At 37.1% G+C, this 13,111-nt stretch overlaps 1 protein-coding gene across 1 annotated transcript in view; it reads left to right on the forward strand.

Moving 5' to 3' along the window:
* PLCH2 (phospholipase C, eta 2) overlaps positions 1–13,111 on the forward strand; it is a 44,578-nt gene that overhangs the window by 16,668 nt on the left and 14,799 nt on the right. The window contains exons 8-17 of the mRNA XM_009320559.1: positions 788–959; positions 1,218–1,325; positions 3,832–3,990; positions 5,935–6,027; positions 6,498–6,598; positions 7,537–7,634; positions 8,444–8,626; positions 9,349–9,456; positions 9,639–9,763; positions 12,689–12,773. Of these exons, the coding sequence (XP_009318834.1) occupies positions 788–959; positions 1,218–1,325; positions 3,832–3,990; positions 5,935–6,027; positions 6,498–6,598; positions 7,537–7,634; positions 8,444–8,626; positions 9,349–9,456; positions 9,639–9,763; positions 12,689–12,773 (1,232 nt within the window). The remainder of the gene's footprint in view (positions 1–787; positions 960–1,217; positions 1,326–3,831; positions 3,991–5,934; positions 6,028–6,497; positions 6,599–7,536; positions 7,635–8,443; positions 8,627–9,348; positions 9,457–9,638; positions 9,764–12,688; positions 12,774–13,111) is intronic.

The raw sequence follows: 13,111 nt of genomic DNA on the forward strand, positions 1-13,111 counted from the left end.
CTTTTGCGTTCATCCTAAAAATGTATCATATCTAAACAGAAATCCATCTTCAGTGTGCTTTTATATGGCACCAACCACACTGGAATCAGTGTTTCACAAATCTTATTTTGATGCCTTTCAAACAACAAGGCATTGTTGTTTCTTGGCCTCAGCCTGGAGAATCAACAATAAATGACAACAATAAAACTAAATCTAGAAATAATACTTACTGTCTTTGTAGAAAAGGCTTTATCTGCAGGCTTGTTTGTATGACGCTCGTCTGTTGCTAGCTAGAAAAGATTTCATGGAAGAACTAACACAACAGGTTTATCACTTGGTTATTGGAAGTGGGAAGGTAAAGACAAAGCCCCTTTGTGGATCTTTTCGGTTCGTGGAACCTTTATTTAGTTTTACCTGTGACAGTACAAAAGGGCTGAAGCAGCGAGTGGAGAGGAGAGTTGAAGGCACTGGCTATTTAGTTTTTCCTTATGAATGTCTTGCTAGAATCTCTTTGATAGGAAATGAAGATCAGGACTGGGTAGTGTAGAAAGGTGAAAAGTGTGCTCTGGAAAAAAATGCATCAAATCAGATTGCAGAAGTTTATCCTGTGGCTGTCAAAAATGGACCATTGAATTTGGAGTGAGTAGTGGGTTATCAGTCCTGTGCTCACACTGATTTATCTAACCCCTGTGGATTTCATTGGTGGTGATGCTGTTACAGGAATGGCTCAGACAGTAATAACCCTTATCCTCTTAATGCTATAAAAGCTAAATTTGTAGTTGATGATACTTGGTTATGTCTCTGCCAGGTACCCTGTTATCTTGTCAATTGAGAACCATTGCAGTGTCATTCAGCAGAAGAAGATGGCTCAGTATCTTATAGAAATTCTGGGAGACAAACTGGATCTGTCTTCTGTGCACAATGATGATTCTACCAAGCTCCCTTCACCAGCAAGTCTTAAAGGAAAGATACTGGTTAAGGTAAAAACCCGCTTTGTTTGTTCCATCCCTCTTTTTGTTTGTGATGATTATGATTTCTGCCTGGTTATCACTTATACCCTAACTTAAATCATTTTACAAAAAGCAGTCTTTAAGAACGTGGTACTTAAGGTTCTGAACAAATGTCGTCTTAATCAATAAGAACCTGGTTGCATGCTTTGAATAATTTTTTTTTTTTTTAAAATGTGTTATAGCCAGAGCTGCATGCTACCCTGCCTGTGTAATCATTTTATCTTCTAGGGGAAGAAACTTCCAGCCAACATCAGTGATGATGCAGAGGAAGGTGAAGTTTCTGATGAGGACAGTGCTGATGAGATTGATGATGACTGTAAACTAATGAATGGAGATGTAAGTTAAGTGACCGTTTGATTGTAAAAGTATGTTAAGTTTTCCCACTCCAGTAAGAAACCTTGTATGAGTTCTCTGGAATGTGGATGTGGTCTAATCTTTGGGATTCATCACAAGCCTTTTAAGTTCTGAACCTTCATGGGGACAGATTTGACAAAAGTGCATAGTAGGTGGCACCAGTTCTAGTGGTTATGTTTCAAGTTTGGAATTTTTTGTCTTAATATTTTAAATAGTAATATCTCATGATGCTTTATTGCATCATAGTGTTCTTCCCCTCAAATGCAAAAAAGAAAAGAAAAAAATTCTACTTATGTCAAATTGTCGTCATTGTAACAGAGCATCCCTTTGGTTTGCTGAATGCTGGGTTTAGTTGATTTTTATTGTAAGGAGGTGTTAAAAAGGGAGAAAATTTTAATCTCTGCTTGCTTCAATCTGAAAATCCCTTATTTCTTCATCCTTTTTAAAAGTTAATTTTTTTGGTCACTTTAATCTCCTGGCAAGTGACATTGCATCTTACAGAAACAATATAAAATACACAGCAAAACCATTTAATAACATAAACTAGATTGCCTTGGAGAGAGATTGCATTTTCAGTCCTCTCCCTCAGGCTGTTTCCTCGCTTTGTGTTATGGATTTGATCCTTTTCATTTAAAACTAAAAGAGAAACTTCTTTATGAATAAGTCTACCAAAGGGGAAAAAAGAATTTGGTTTTTTTTAATTATTACGTTTTAGCATACCACTTTTCAATATTTTAAAGCTGAGATCTGTGGTGTTTTAATGCCTCATGTTTTTTGACACTTTCTTGTTACGTGATGCATCTTTTCAAAGTGGAAGGTATTGTACAGCCAGTGGTGGTGCAGTTTAGTCCAGCAGGCTTTCACCCGTATAAGATCAGGCCTGCTATCAAGGCATGACCATTTTGAAAAGGGAGAAAATGAATTGAAAGCCAACCCAAAAGCTTTTACAACCTACTTAGGGGCTACCTATGTAGTTGACTGTACAGGGAAACCAGAACTACGCAAACTGAATAAAATGAGAATTGGATGGACATTTCTTGACTTTGAAACACTGTGATCAACAACGTTCACTCAGGTTGTTTTCCTGTGTTTTCTAGTTCTGTTGTCTGTATCCCAGGCATGACAGACTGTTTCCATATCCAAAGGAAACAAGGCAGATGATTTGAGAACCCTGCTGAAATCATGGGCACTGTGGTACTTAAGATCCCGATTTTGCAAGTTTTCCAGATAATTTCTAGACTTGTTTCAACAGGATCCTAATCCACATACTTGAACAAGCAGAAATGTTAGCAGATCTCTCACTGCTAGAAATTAATTTTGCCATGATTCTTTTCAACTTCTCCCACACATATGCTATTTATAAAGAGATGTCAAATAATGTTTGTTTTTCTTCCATTAAATGGATAGAGAAATGAATGCCAGTAAGAAAAGTGTCATCTTTCATAATAAAATTTGGTAGTAACATGTTATGGCTGGGTGTATTATTCTCACTAAAGGCTCATTAGGCATTGCTTTGCCCTCATTGTCTTTGTTACTAACAGTTTACTTTGTTGTGAGGTTTACTGATGCTTTAAATCTGAGACTTGCTACATCTGGTTTGCTTTCGAAGCCAAATTTTGAAGAGTTCAGAAAATCCTATCTTGTTTCATGACAAATTTAACTGGGAATTCTTAAGGCCTACTGAGAAAACACAATGTCACCTCTTAAAAGACCTGGGATTGTGAGTTTATGCTTCATGGATGAAAAAGACAACTCTGGCTTTCTATTTTTGTTTCCCCCACTTCCTCACATGGGCTATGATGTACACAGAAGGTGGGAACAAGAGTTCTCTTACATTTTGCCCTTGAACTGCTGAAATCAAGATTTTAAAGCTTCTCCCATTCCATCCAGTAGAATCTTGCATCTGTTGTAGCTGCAGAGTCAACCCTGACATAGCATATGAATGCTGTCCATCAACCCCAATGTGTGAGAGAAATACTATGTACTCAGAGTTTCCACACGTATCCATTACTATTAAATTTCTGTGAAGAATGGCTTATTGGACAGCACAATGGAATAGATCAGATTTTTTACTAAAAATGTACTGCAAAACGTAGCATATGTTAATCCAGTTCAGTATGGGGAATCATCTCAGTAATAACTATTTCTATGTTAGCACATCCTTGGTTTGTAACAGACATTACATCTGAATAGGTCTGCTAATGGTCAGTCTTGGTTTAATTAGAACTGTTTTAATTAGTTTTACTCTCTCATCACTTCAGACAATCTGTTTACACTTTAGATCTAACGTCTACTTCAGGGCCTCATGCTTCCATACCTTACGTTAAGTCTGATGCTGAGCCGCAGGTAACTGCTTCACGTTATGCAAATGAACCACCTCTTTTTTTTTTTTTCTTGCACATAACATTTTAGTTTGCATTAATCCTGGCTTGAATTACTAAGACTTTTTTCATCACTACCTAGTTTAATGATTCTGTTTTGTTTGTAGGCATCCACTAATAGGAAAAGAGTGGAGAATATAGCAAAGAAAAAACTTGACTCACTGATAAAAGAATCCAAAATCCGTGACTGTGAAGATCCAAACAATTTTACAGTTACCACTCTACCGTCATCAGGAAAGGCTGGTCTAAAATCAGATAGTAAGAAGGTGAAAATGTTTTATTGTACTTCACTTACCGCTAGACCTGGTTTTGTTTGTCTCTGTAGCTACATAGTACTATTATTTCATAAAAACAATGGTTGTTCTTTCAAAGGTGGATGTCTAAAGTTGAGCTTTTAAATCTGTTTTGAGACTCCCCAATAGAGACGGCTCAGTTTACCTGAGGTGTCTGCAGCTATCATAGTACTAATGAAACTAAAGAATGCCCAGCACTGCCCTTAAAACAAGATAGTGTGAGTCACGCGATGAATTTTGCAGAGTCTATTTGCTATTAGGTCCCTGAATCCTGTCTAGGTTAACTAGGATAGTACAACTCAAGAATAACCAGATAGCCAAAACGTTCACCTGGGGTGTGGGAGATCCAGGTTCACGTGCCCAGTCAGACTTAGGTGGAACTGGGATTTTGAAGCTGTATTTTCCATTCTTGGATGAGTGCTCTGACCACCACATATTTGGCTATTTCAATACATAAGAAAACATGTTCCCTTCTTCTGTAATATTTTCTGTAATATTTCGTCATGACATCTTATTAATACCTCATGTTGCTTATATAAAAGCTATAAGGAAGAATACTTTTTGCATTTATGTCCATTTAGTAGAAGCTCCTTTTTAATTTGCTGATAGTGAGATTTTAATTTTAGCTGTTTTTACGATTCACACTTGATGCAGAGGGATAGTCTGTTATTGCAGTTGAATAATGAAATATGGCAGTCCTTCAAAATATAAAGTGAAATGCTAACCACCTCTTTCTCCAAAGTCCAATAACTTTTTCCAGTGACTTCAGAGAAAGAGGTGTTTAGCATTTCCATTTGTTGTGTTTTATTAGCTTACTAAATAAATCTTATATTACTGACTTCAGATTCATAGCTGAATTCATTCAGTTGATGATGACAGGTGAACATCATTGTCAGATAAGCAAAGCTTTTTTTCTTGCTCACACAGCAATTGGAGCATGAAATGTACACATGAAATGACTTTTCAACAGAAATAATTTCATTTTCCATTACAAAAAGTGCATAAGAAAGTTGGGGTTTTTTTCCTTGGTTCTCTATGTTCTATGCATTTACACTTGTATTTTAATTTTTTACTAATGCTTATTTATAAAAAGGTACTCAGCCCATAGACTACACTTCATGAACTTGATGCATTGTCATTTTAGAACTTGTAATAAGCCACAAAAAGCTTAGGAACATTGTTGCATGCAAATGAAAAACATTGGAGATCTGCCAATAATAAGGAGGTGTACTAACTAGGGATTAAAACTAGATGAGAACTAAAAATCAGCTTCCCAAAACTTTCTATGGCATGAGTTTTGTATGTACTTTTAAGCCTAATGATTTACATAACGTATCAGACAGTTATTCTTGTAAGATCCACTACAAGGCCAAGACTTCAAGAATCCTTTTGCATAGGTGTTAACCAGAATAGTTTGTATTTTATTAGTCTAGGAAACAATGAAACTGCAAGGTCATATTAAAAACCAGTGGCACCAATGAAGTATATACATTTTTAGGGATACGAGAATTTTGTTTCTTTCTTACCATGAAGTATCCTAGTAAAACTGTGTAATCGGCAGAAATAAGTCCTGTTAAACTATGCTTTTCAAACACTAAGCTACAAACCAGTCTGTTGTCAATGAATGTATGTGGTATGGGGGCATTCAAACTTTGCCTGGATGAAAATAAGATTGCAGTTAGGCATTTGTGTGATTTCAAGATCCCGTGGACAAAAATGATGGCAATTATTGCCAGGATACAAGGTCTTGTACTCAGCTTGTGTTTAAAAAAAAAAAAGTCTTCACTGGTCTGGTCCAGTTCTGTTGACACTTCAGGGAGGATTGCTTCCCAAACTACTTCTGATGATGTTCAAATATGCTGTCTGTAGCACTCTTATTTGGTCTGCTACATTATTCTTTCTGTTTGGTTGCTTTAGAATAAACTTGAAGATGATGTGGAATCTGGGGAAGAGTTCAGTACCAATAAAAGGCACAGCCGGTCATTGATGGGCAGTTTTTCTAAACGCAAGGTGAGCCACTTGGTAGATTAGGTCTACACTAAATATTGTATTCTTGGATAGGTTTTTTCTTGGCACACAGTGGTGGAGAGGAATATCATAATTGCATTGTCTGGCAGAGGCTTGCTATCAGACTGTTCATTGAATAGCTAGGCTGGATAACATTATAATTGTGTGTAACAGGTAGTTTCAATTTACATCAGGGTCTAAAAGTATCCAAGATCTAATCTGAAAAACATAAAAATTCATTTGCGCCTTTTATCTGAGGTTTTGTGATTCCTTTATAAAAAGGCTCTGACCTTGGGCTGAATCTCCCCCATGTGCATGCATATCGTTCTGCAATACTGAGTATTACAAAAGCTGTCATTTCCCATTTTCTGTAAGTAACATACTCATTGGCATAACAAAGCAGAATTGTATCCAGCTGCTCAAATGTTGATCAGATGGTTATGATATTATGGTTTTATTTCCTTGTGGCACAGAAAAAAGGAAGCAAATTGAAAAAGGCAACAAGTCTGGAAGAGGGTGAAGATGATTCGGATTCTCAAGGAAATTTAGCCAGGAGCTCTGTACATTACAGCAGGTTTGTTAACAAGTGATTTGGCAATTTTGTTTCTAAAAAAGATACCTACACAAATGTACCCACTAAATAGATAGGCTTCAGGTCTAGAAGCCAATTTGTTGAAGGCCGCGGGCACATGACAGGAATCTGGTACTAAGGTAGATCCGATGCCTGCCACAAGATCATCAGAATGATCTCTTGATGCCATTCAGACTAATTAGCAAAGTACAGTGGACCTTGTATGTGTTTTAAGCTCTTACCATCTCATCTAGCTGACATATATGCCATTTGACTGGTGGATTTGCAGTGTATCAGGTCCCCAGCTGATTTTTTTTTCTTGTTTTATAATTTGCCAAATGAAGTTGCATCAACATTCAGGTGATTATTTTGATTTTTCTTTTGAAATTGCCTCTTCAAAAATCCTGACATGAAGGATCCTTTGCAGAATGGTTGCTTAAGCTTCAGGCTTCAAAAGTAAGAAATCAGATCAAGCAGTTCTCTAGGATACTTTGGAGCTTTCTTTGGGAGGTTAGTAGATATGCTGTTAGTGATAACCTGAAGCAAATGAGGAGGATCAGAGCATTACCTTCTTACTATTTCTTTGGCATTTAAAAAGTTTTTTTGTTAGCACTTGACTTGAGAAGTAAATATATATGTGAATAGATATTCCACTCTTTGGTCAAAGCAATTTAGAGTCCTCCCCACCAGATCTTAGTAGGTGAATACTTATGTCTGCCATTAACACGTAAGAACAGGACTGACTTGTTCTGTATACTTTCATGCTGTTGGTTCCACAACTTCTGTGCTTTGATAATGAAGCTCTATGTGGTATAAAACTATTAAGTACCTCCTTGGTGGAAGAAAACCGTCTTACATTTCTTCATCCTGATTTATTTTTAAGTATGAAAGATAAAAGTTACCCCTTAATTAATGGGTAATTAATTTGTTTTACTTTCTAGGATAAACCGACAGAAGAAAACAATGAAGCTGTCCAGAGCACTCTCTGACCTGGTGAAATACACAAAGTCTGTTGGCATCCATGATGTTGAAACTGAAAGTAGGTTGAACTAAAAGTCTGCTGAAAATAATTGCTATACAAAGAAATTCAAAGGTTTATGTTCTTACATATTTTCTTATTAAAAGCTGGTTTTCTGTTTGTTTCTCCCGCACCCTGAAAAGATTTTAACAGAAGAGCTGCACACAATAAAGCTATACTATTTTGAAGTAGCTGACCACTTGCCATTCAGAATCCACAAAGTGAGTGTAGAGTTGTGTGACAGCTTCCATAAAGGAGAAGTTACTATAGGTAGTATGTAGTCTTTGCTAGCTTGTATAAAAGCTGCTACACAACACTTTCATCCTGGGAAATAACAGAAGACTTAGTTATGCTCTTGGGCAGAATGCTCTGAAGAGCATTTCAAGCTTAAAGTTTAGATTTTTAAGTCAAATCTGATGAAATATCAGCATTAAATTTCTAGACTATTTCAGTCCTCTTTCTAAGTTTTCTGCATCTTATTTTGACAGGAATCAAGCTTTAGTTAAAAGTGTCGGAAAGAGAGAATTGCTTGCCAGAAAACATACTTTCCTTGAGCAAATTAAAAAAAAATCTTAGAGAATTTTTTTAAAACTTCATAATGAAGATTCAGGTCATTCATTATATTCAGCTTCACTTTGCCAACCATAACTCCTCCAATAAGCACAATGATTTTGCTGAAATCTAAGAAAAGCATAGTTCCCTCTGAGTGCAATGTATTCAAATGATGCTTGATAGTTATAAGGAACTAGTGCTATGTAGTTTTGAATGCTTTATCTAGATAATAACTAACTAAGGAGATTACCTCTAATCTCCTCCTCTCTTCCTTGTAGTCTCTTCCAGCTGGCAGGTTTCATCTTTCAGTGAAACAAAAGCCCACCAGATACTGCAGCAAAAGCCAGCGCAGTATCTACGTTTCAACCAGCAACAGTTGTCCCGCATCTACCCATCTTCGTATCGTGTGGACTCTAGCAACTACAATCCCCAGCCATTCTGGAATGCTGGCTGTCATCTTGGTGAGCAGAAAGAAAACTCATTTATTTTTATAGAATCATAGAATCGTTTAGGTTGGAAAAGACCTTTAAGATCAAGTGCAGCCATTAACCCAGCACTGCCAAGTTCACCACTACACCATGTCCCTGAGCACCACCTCTACACGTCTTTTAAATACCTCCAGGGATGGCGACTCAACCACTTCCCTGGGCAGTCTGTTCCAATGCTCGACAACCCTTTCGGTGAAGAAATTTTTCCTAATATCCAATCTAAACCTCCCCTGGCACAACTTGAGGCCTTTTTTTTGGTTTTGTTTTGGTTTTGTTTTATTTTGGGAGGGATGTTTTAATAGGAGCTCCAGAATCACCCCTTAAAGTACTCCGAGTTCTCTGCTAATCCAACTTTACTGACAACTGAGTCCTCCTTGTTACTGTATGTTGTTACCTAGATAGATTACCTCAAATATGTCTTACATGCAAGCAGTTGTCTGATAAATGGAAATAAATGAACTTCTCAAATGCAAGAGGACTTCAGAGTTCAGACTCTTTTGGAGAGCTTCTCTCCCTGAAGCTGTGATGTATGTTATATAAGAAAATTCTTTTTTGTAAAACATTTGAGTCTCTGCATCCAAGAAGTCAAATGTGAAAATGTATTTAGGTGTCCTTCCTTTAACTTGGTTCTACAAACAAGAATGTTGTTGACTTACTTGTAAGTAATATCACCTTTTTTTTTTTTGTTAAAATAGTTGCACTAAACTACCAGTCAGAGGGGAGAATGCTGCAACTGAACCGGGCCAAATTTAGTGCCAATGGGAACTGTGGCTATGTCCTCAAACCAAACTGCATGTGTCAAGGTAAGAAAAATGAGCAAAAGAAGTCGATCACTTATTGCATGAGAAGAGTGGGTGTGGATCCTTATAGTTTGTTTAACAATGCATTTCTGATGCTAGAAGCAAATAAGCCAGAAGGTATCTATAACTAAAGTCATCCCCAAAATTGCACTTCTTTCACATTATATGACTTTTCATTCGTACAGGTGTCTTTAATCCAAATTCTGAAGACCCACTGCCTGGTCAATTGAAGAAACAGCTGGTTCTAAGAATTATCAGTGGTCAACAACTCCCAAAACCACGTGATTCCATGTTGGGAGACAGAGGAGAGGTATGGGACAATCAGTGATTGTTCTTGTGTGTTGGAGAAGGTTTATTTCCATATCGGCTGGGCTAAGGATGAGGATTTAACTTCCTGCAGTTATTTGTCAGGAGGCACAGAACATGAATAAATTAGGTCATTAGCATCCTGGATCTTTAGGTGGTTTTCTTCACTTCTAAGCATCACAGCAGTGGTTTGATGTTTTTCATCCGATTGTCAATACAGTGCCTCCAGGAGAAGTGAAAAAGGGCCAATAAGCTCATCATGACAAGTTTCTACTCACCATAGTACTCTAAGCGTCTTGTTCCTCCAAAACACCTTTACAAATAGAGCCAAGTCAGTCTCTCTCTTAAAAAAAAAAAGTGTAGAAAACTGCAGAGCTTGTCAGGCAAGGCAAGCAGAGTTACCTGGGAGTCCTTCCCTCTGCTTGCATGAATCTGCTCCTGGTCCTCCATTTAGCACAGTATTACTACATGTTTTCTTTCTCTCCTTCATTTTGGCTTCTGTTGTGTGACTTGTTTTTTTTTTTTTTTGGTGCTCCCTTACTTGTTTTATAAAACCCTTGGCCACTTCACTTAATGAAAAAAGGAGCCAGATTTGCAACTCTCGGCAACTTTTTAAAGTTGCCAGAAACTTCCATTTCTTGTGCTGTTTGTTGCAATGTCATCCATGTGACTTTATTAAATATTAGTCTTTAATGAATGCTAGGATGAAGTTTTGTCAGAATTAAAATATCTTTTAGCCTTTTGCAATTAGAATCAAACCTCTCAAACAAGTTCTTACATGCTTGAATTTTATATGAATGTTGCAATCAGCTTCTAAATACTCCTTCTCCACAGAACTCTCTAGGTGATTCCATCAAACCAGGTAAACTTCCCTAAAAAACAAACGCAGTAGAGTCATACTGAGGGTTTAGTGAACCTATCTATGTTTTAATTCATTTATTTCCATTTCTATTTTTATTAATACCACGTATGCAACAGCATGGAATTTGTCCTAATTCAGATTGCACTCATATTTCAGAAGATGAAGAATAATCTGCTGAAATTCCATTTTATCCTGAACAGTAGGGGAATTAGCTCATGCGGAACATAATCTTGGAAGAAAGCTACGTGAGCCCATGAATCCAGTTCCCTACAATTGCAAACAGTCATGCTTTAGGTGATTACTCTAGAAGTGCCTGCAAAACAGACGAACTTACTCCCCATGTCAGGAGCCAACAGTATATAGGAAAATTAACACTGTTAAGATAAAATGCCTAAATAATCTTAAGAAACAGTCTGTCCAGATACCAAACTTGCAGTTAGTTTAACCCTGAGCAATGGCTAGATAGATTAACCTCTGGCCAAGCACTTGTAGGCTGGCTCATCCTATCCAATTTCCTGTGCTCCTTGGTTTGATTGCTGTCAGTATCTGAGCTAAGGCAGGTATCTACACTACATAAGCCTACCCTCAGAAATAAAAGCCCTGTTGAAAGCTACAGTAAGTTAGGTGGTATTTAAAATTCCATGTTTCATTTTATATGTTTCCTTTGCATATAATTATACCAGAGAAAAATCAGACCTTTATTGTACTGACTACTCTGTTATGAAAAAGATTTTGTAGAATAGAGCTAGGCAAACAAGATAAGATGTTTGATAAATACACTGTGTAGTCTTTCCTACTGAGAATGAGGTGTCTTTCAAAGAGTAACAAAAAGCAGATGTAACACATCTGATTTTTCTTCAGTGGTAAAGTATTCTATAGGGACATGGACACAGGGAACGTTTGTGTTCTCCTAAGCATCAGAAAGATTCTTCATTCTTGCTGAGATGACATTGTCTGTTTACATTCTTGGTATCTGAAAGCAGCAACAAGCTTTCCGAAAATCTAATAGTTGATTATAGGTACTCTTGTCTTCAGTGTTACTTACTTACTGGGAGATAGATGGTGAATTTGAGTATCAGGTTGCAGTTTCAAACGACATATAATTGAATGCATCCAGTGTAGGTTTTTAGGTGAGCCACATCACAGGCTGGAACACTGATTAATCTTTTAAAGCTACCTGCCTTTTCCCACTCCTTGTGAATAGGGATAGAGGTGTCACCCTGAGACTCGACTCTGTCGAAACTTGTCATCCTTTCAGAGAAGACAAGAGATGCTTATACACGCATTAAAAACTGTAGAGGTTCAGGCCAATTATAGGAATATCTCTGTGGCTACCTAGTAGAATGTAAAGTCTCTGTGCCAGGGTGGTCCTCCTCTATGATGCCCAGAATGTCCTTCCCACTGTTGCCTTCAGGGAACTTGTAATTCAGTTGAGGTTCACATTTAATGAAGAGAGGTCTCAACAGAGTCAAAGGCTTCCTAGTCTTAGGTAATTACAGCAACCTTCTACAAGACATACTCTAGTTTTTCAAGCTTACATTCTAAGCAGACTTTCTTCCAGAAATGGAAGGTAGTAATAGGAGATGTTTGCCAATTGGCCAGAGGTAGAACTTATATCTCCCATTTGTTTTGACCATTGCCTTGTCCATTGTGCCATGATGACACTGAGACTTTTAACAGATGATTCTCGTTGGGATTTTTTTGATGTTGCTGCTTTAGAACATATTTATCATAATGTCTGTTTTGAATATATTTTAAAGCTTTTACTCAGATGTCCACTAAACTAGAAAACATTCATATGCAAACCAGTGTTTAAAGTTCATTTTAGAACAGGGAAATAGAATAGAACAGAGAAATGATCACAAATGCGTGCAACATGATTATTCTAAATTATGCTTTTAGATGCTTTAGCCAAAGATCTCTCATCAGCATAATAATCCATTACAGAAAGGCTCAGGACCAGTAGTTAAGACAATAATGTACAGTGCCCACATTGTAAAAGCCATGCGCTTAAATTTAATCTTTGTCACTCTTTCTTTTCAATATTTGTTACTTTCTGTTTTCCAGATCATAGATCCGTTTGTTGAAGTAGAAGTTATAGGCTTACCTGTTGATTGCTTCAAAGAACAAACTAGAGTAGTTGATGATAATGGTAAGATTATGTGGTTTTTACATTTTTTTTTTATGGCTGAAACATCCTCTTTCAGGCAACTTTTGTTCAGAAAGATATGAATAGATGAAATTTGGTGCCTATTACAGCAAAGCATTGAAAAATTGATTTAAGCATTCCTGATGTTAATCAGACTTGGGTCTTGAATTGTTCGACTGAGTTGGTATAATGTTGTGAAGGTCTTGGTGTAAAACAAGTAATTTGTCTGACTTCTCATTGTGTATGAGAGCAGGGTATTTTGAGCTTGCTGTGGTCAAAGAAAGTCAGGTTGTCCAAACACCTGCCGAAAGCAGGGCCAAATTTAAGTAAGATCCAACTCT

This window comes from Pygoscelis adeliae, unplaced genomic scaffold (assembly GCF_000699105.1).
Source record: "Pygoscelis adeliae isolate BGI_AS28 unplaced genomic scaffold, ASM69910v1 Scaffold213, whole genome shotgun sequence".
Lineage (NCBI taxonomy): Eukaryota > Metazoa > Chordata > Aves > Sphenisciformes > Spheniscidae > Pygoscelis > Pygoscelis adeliae.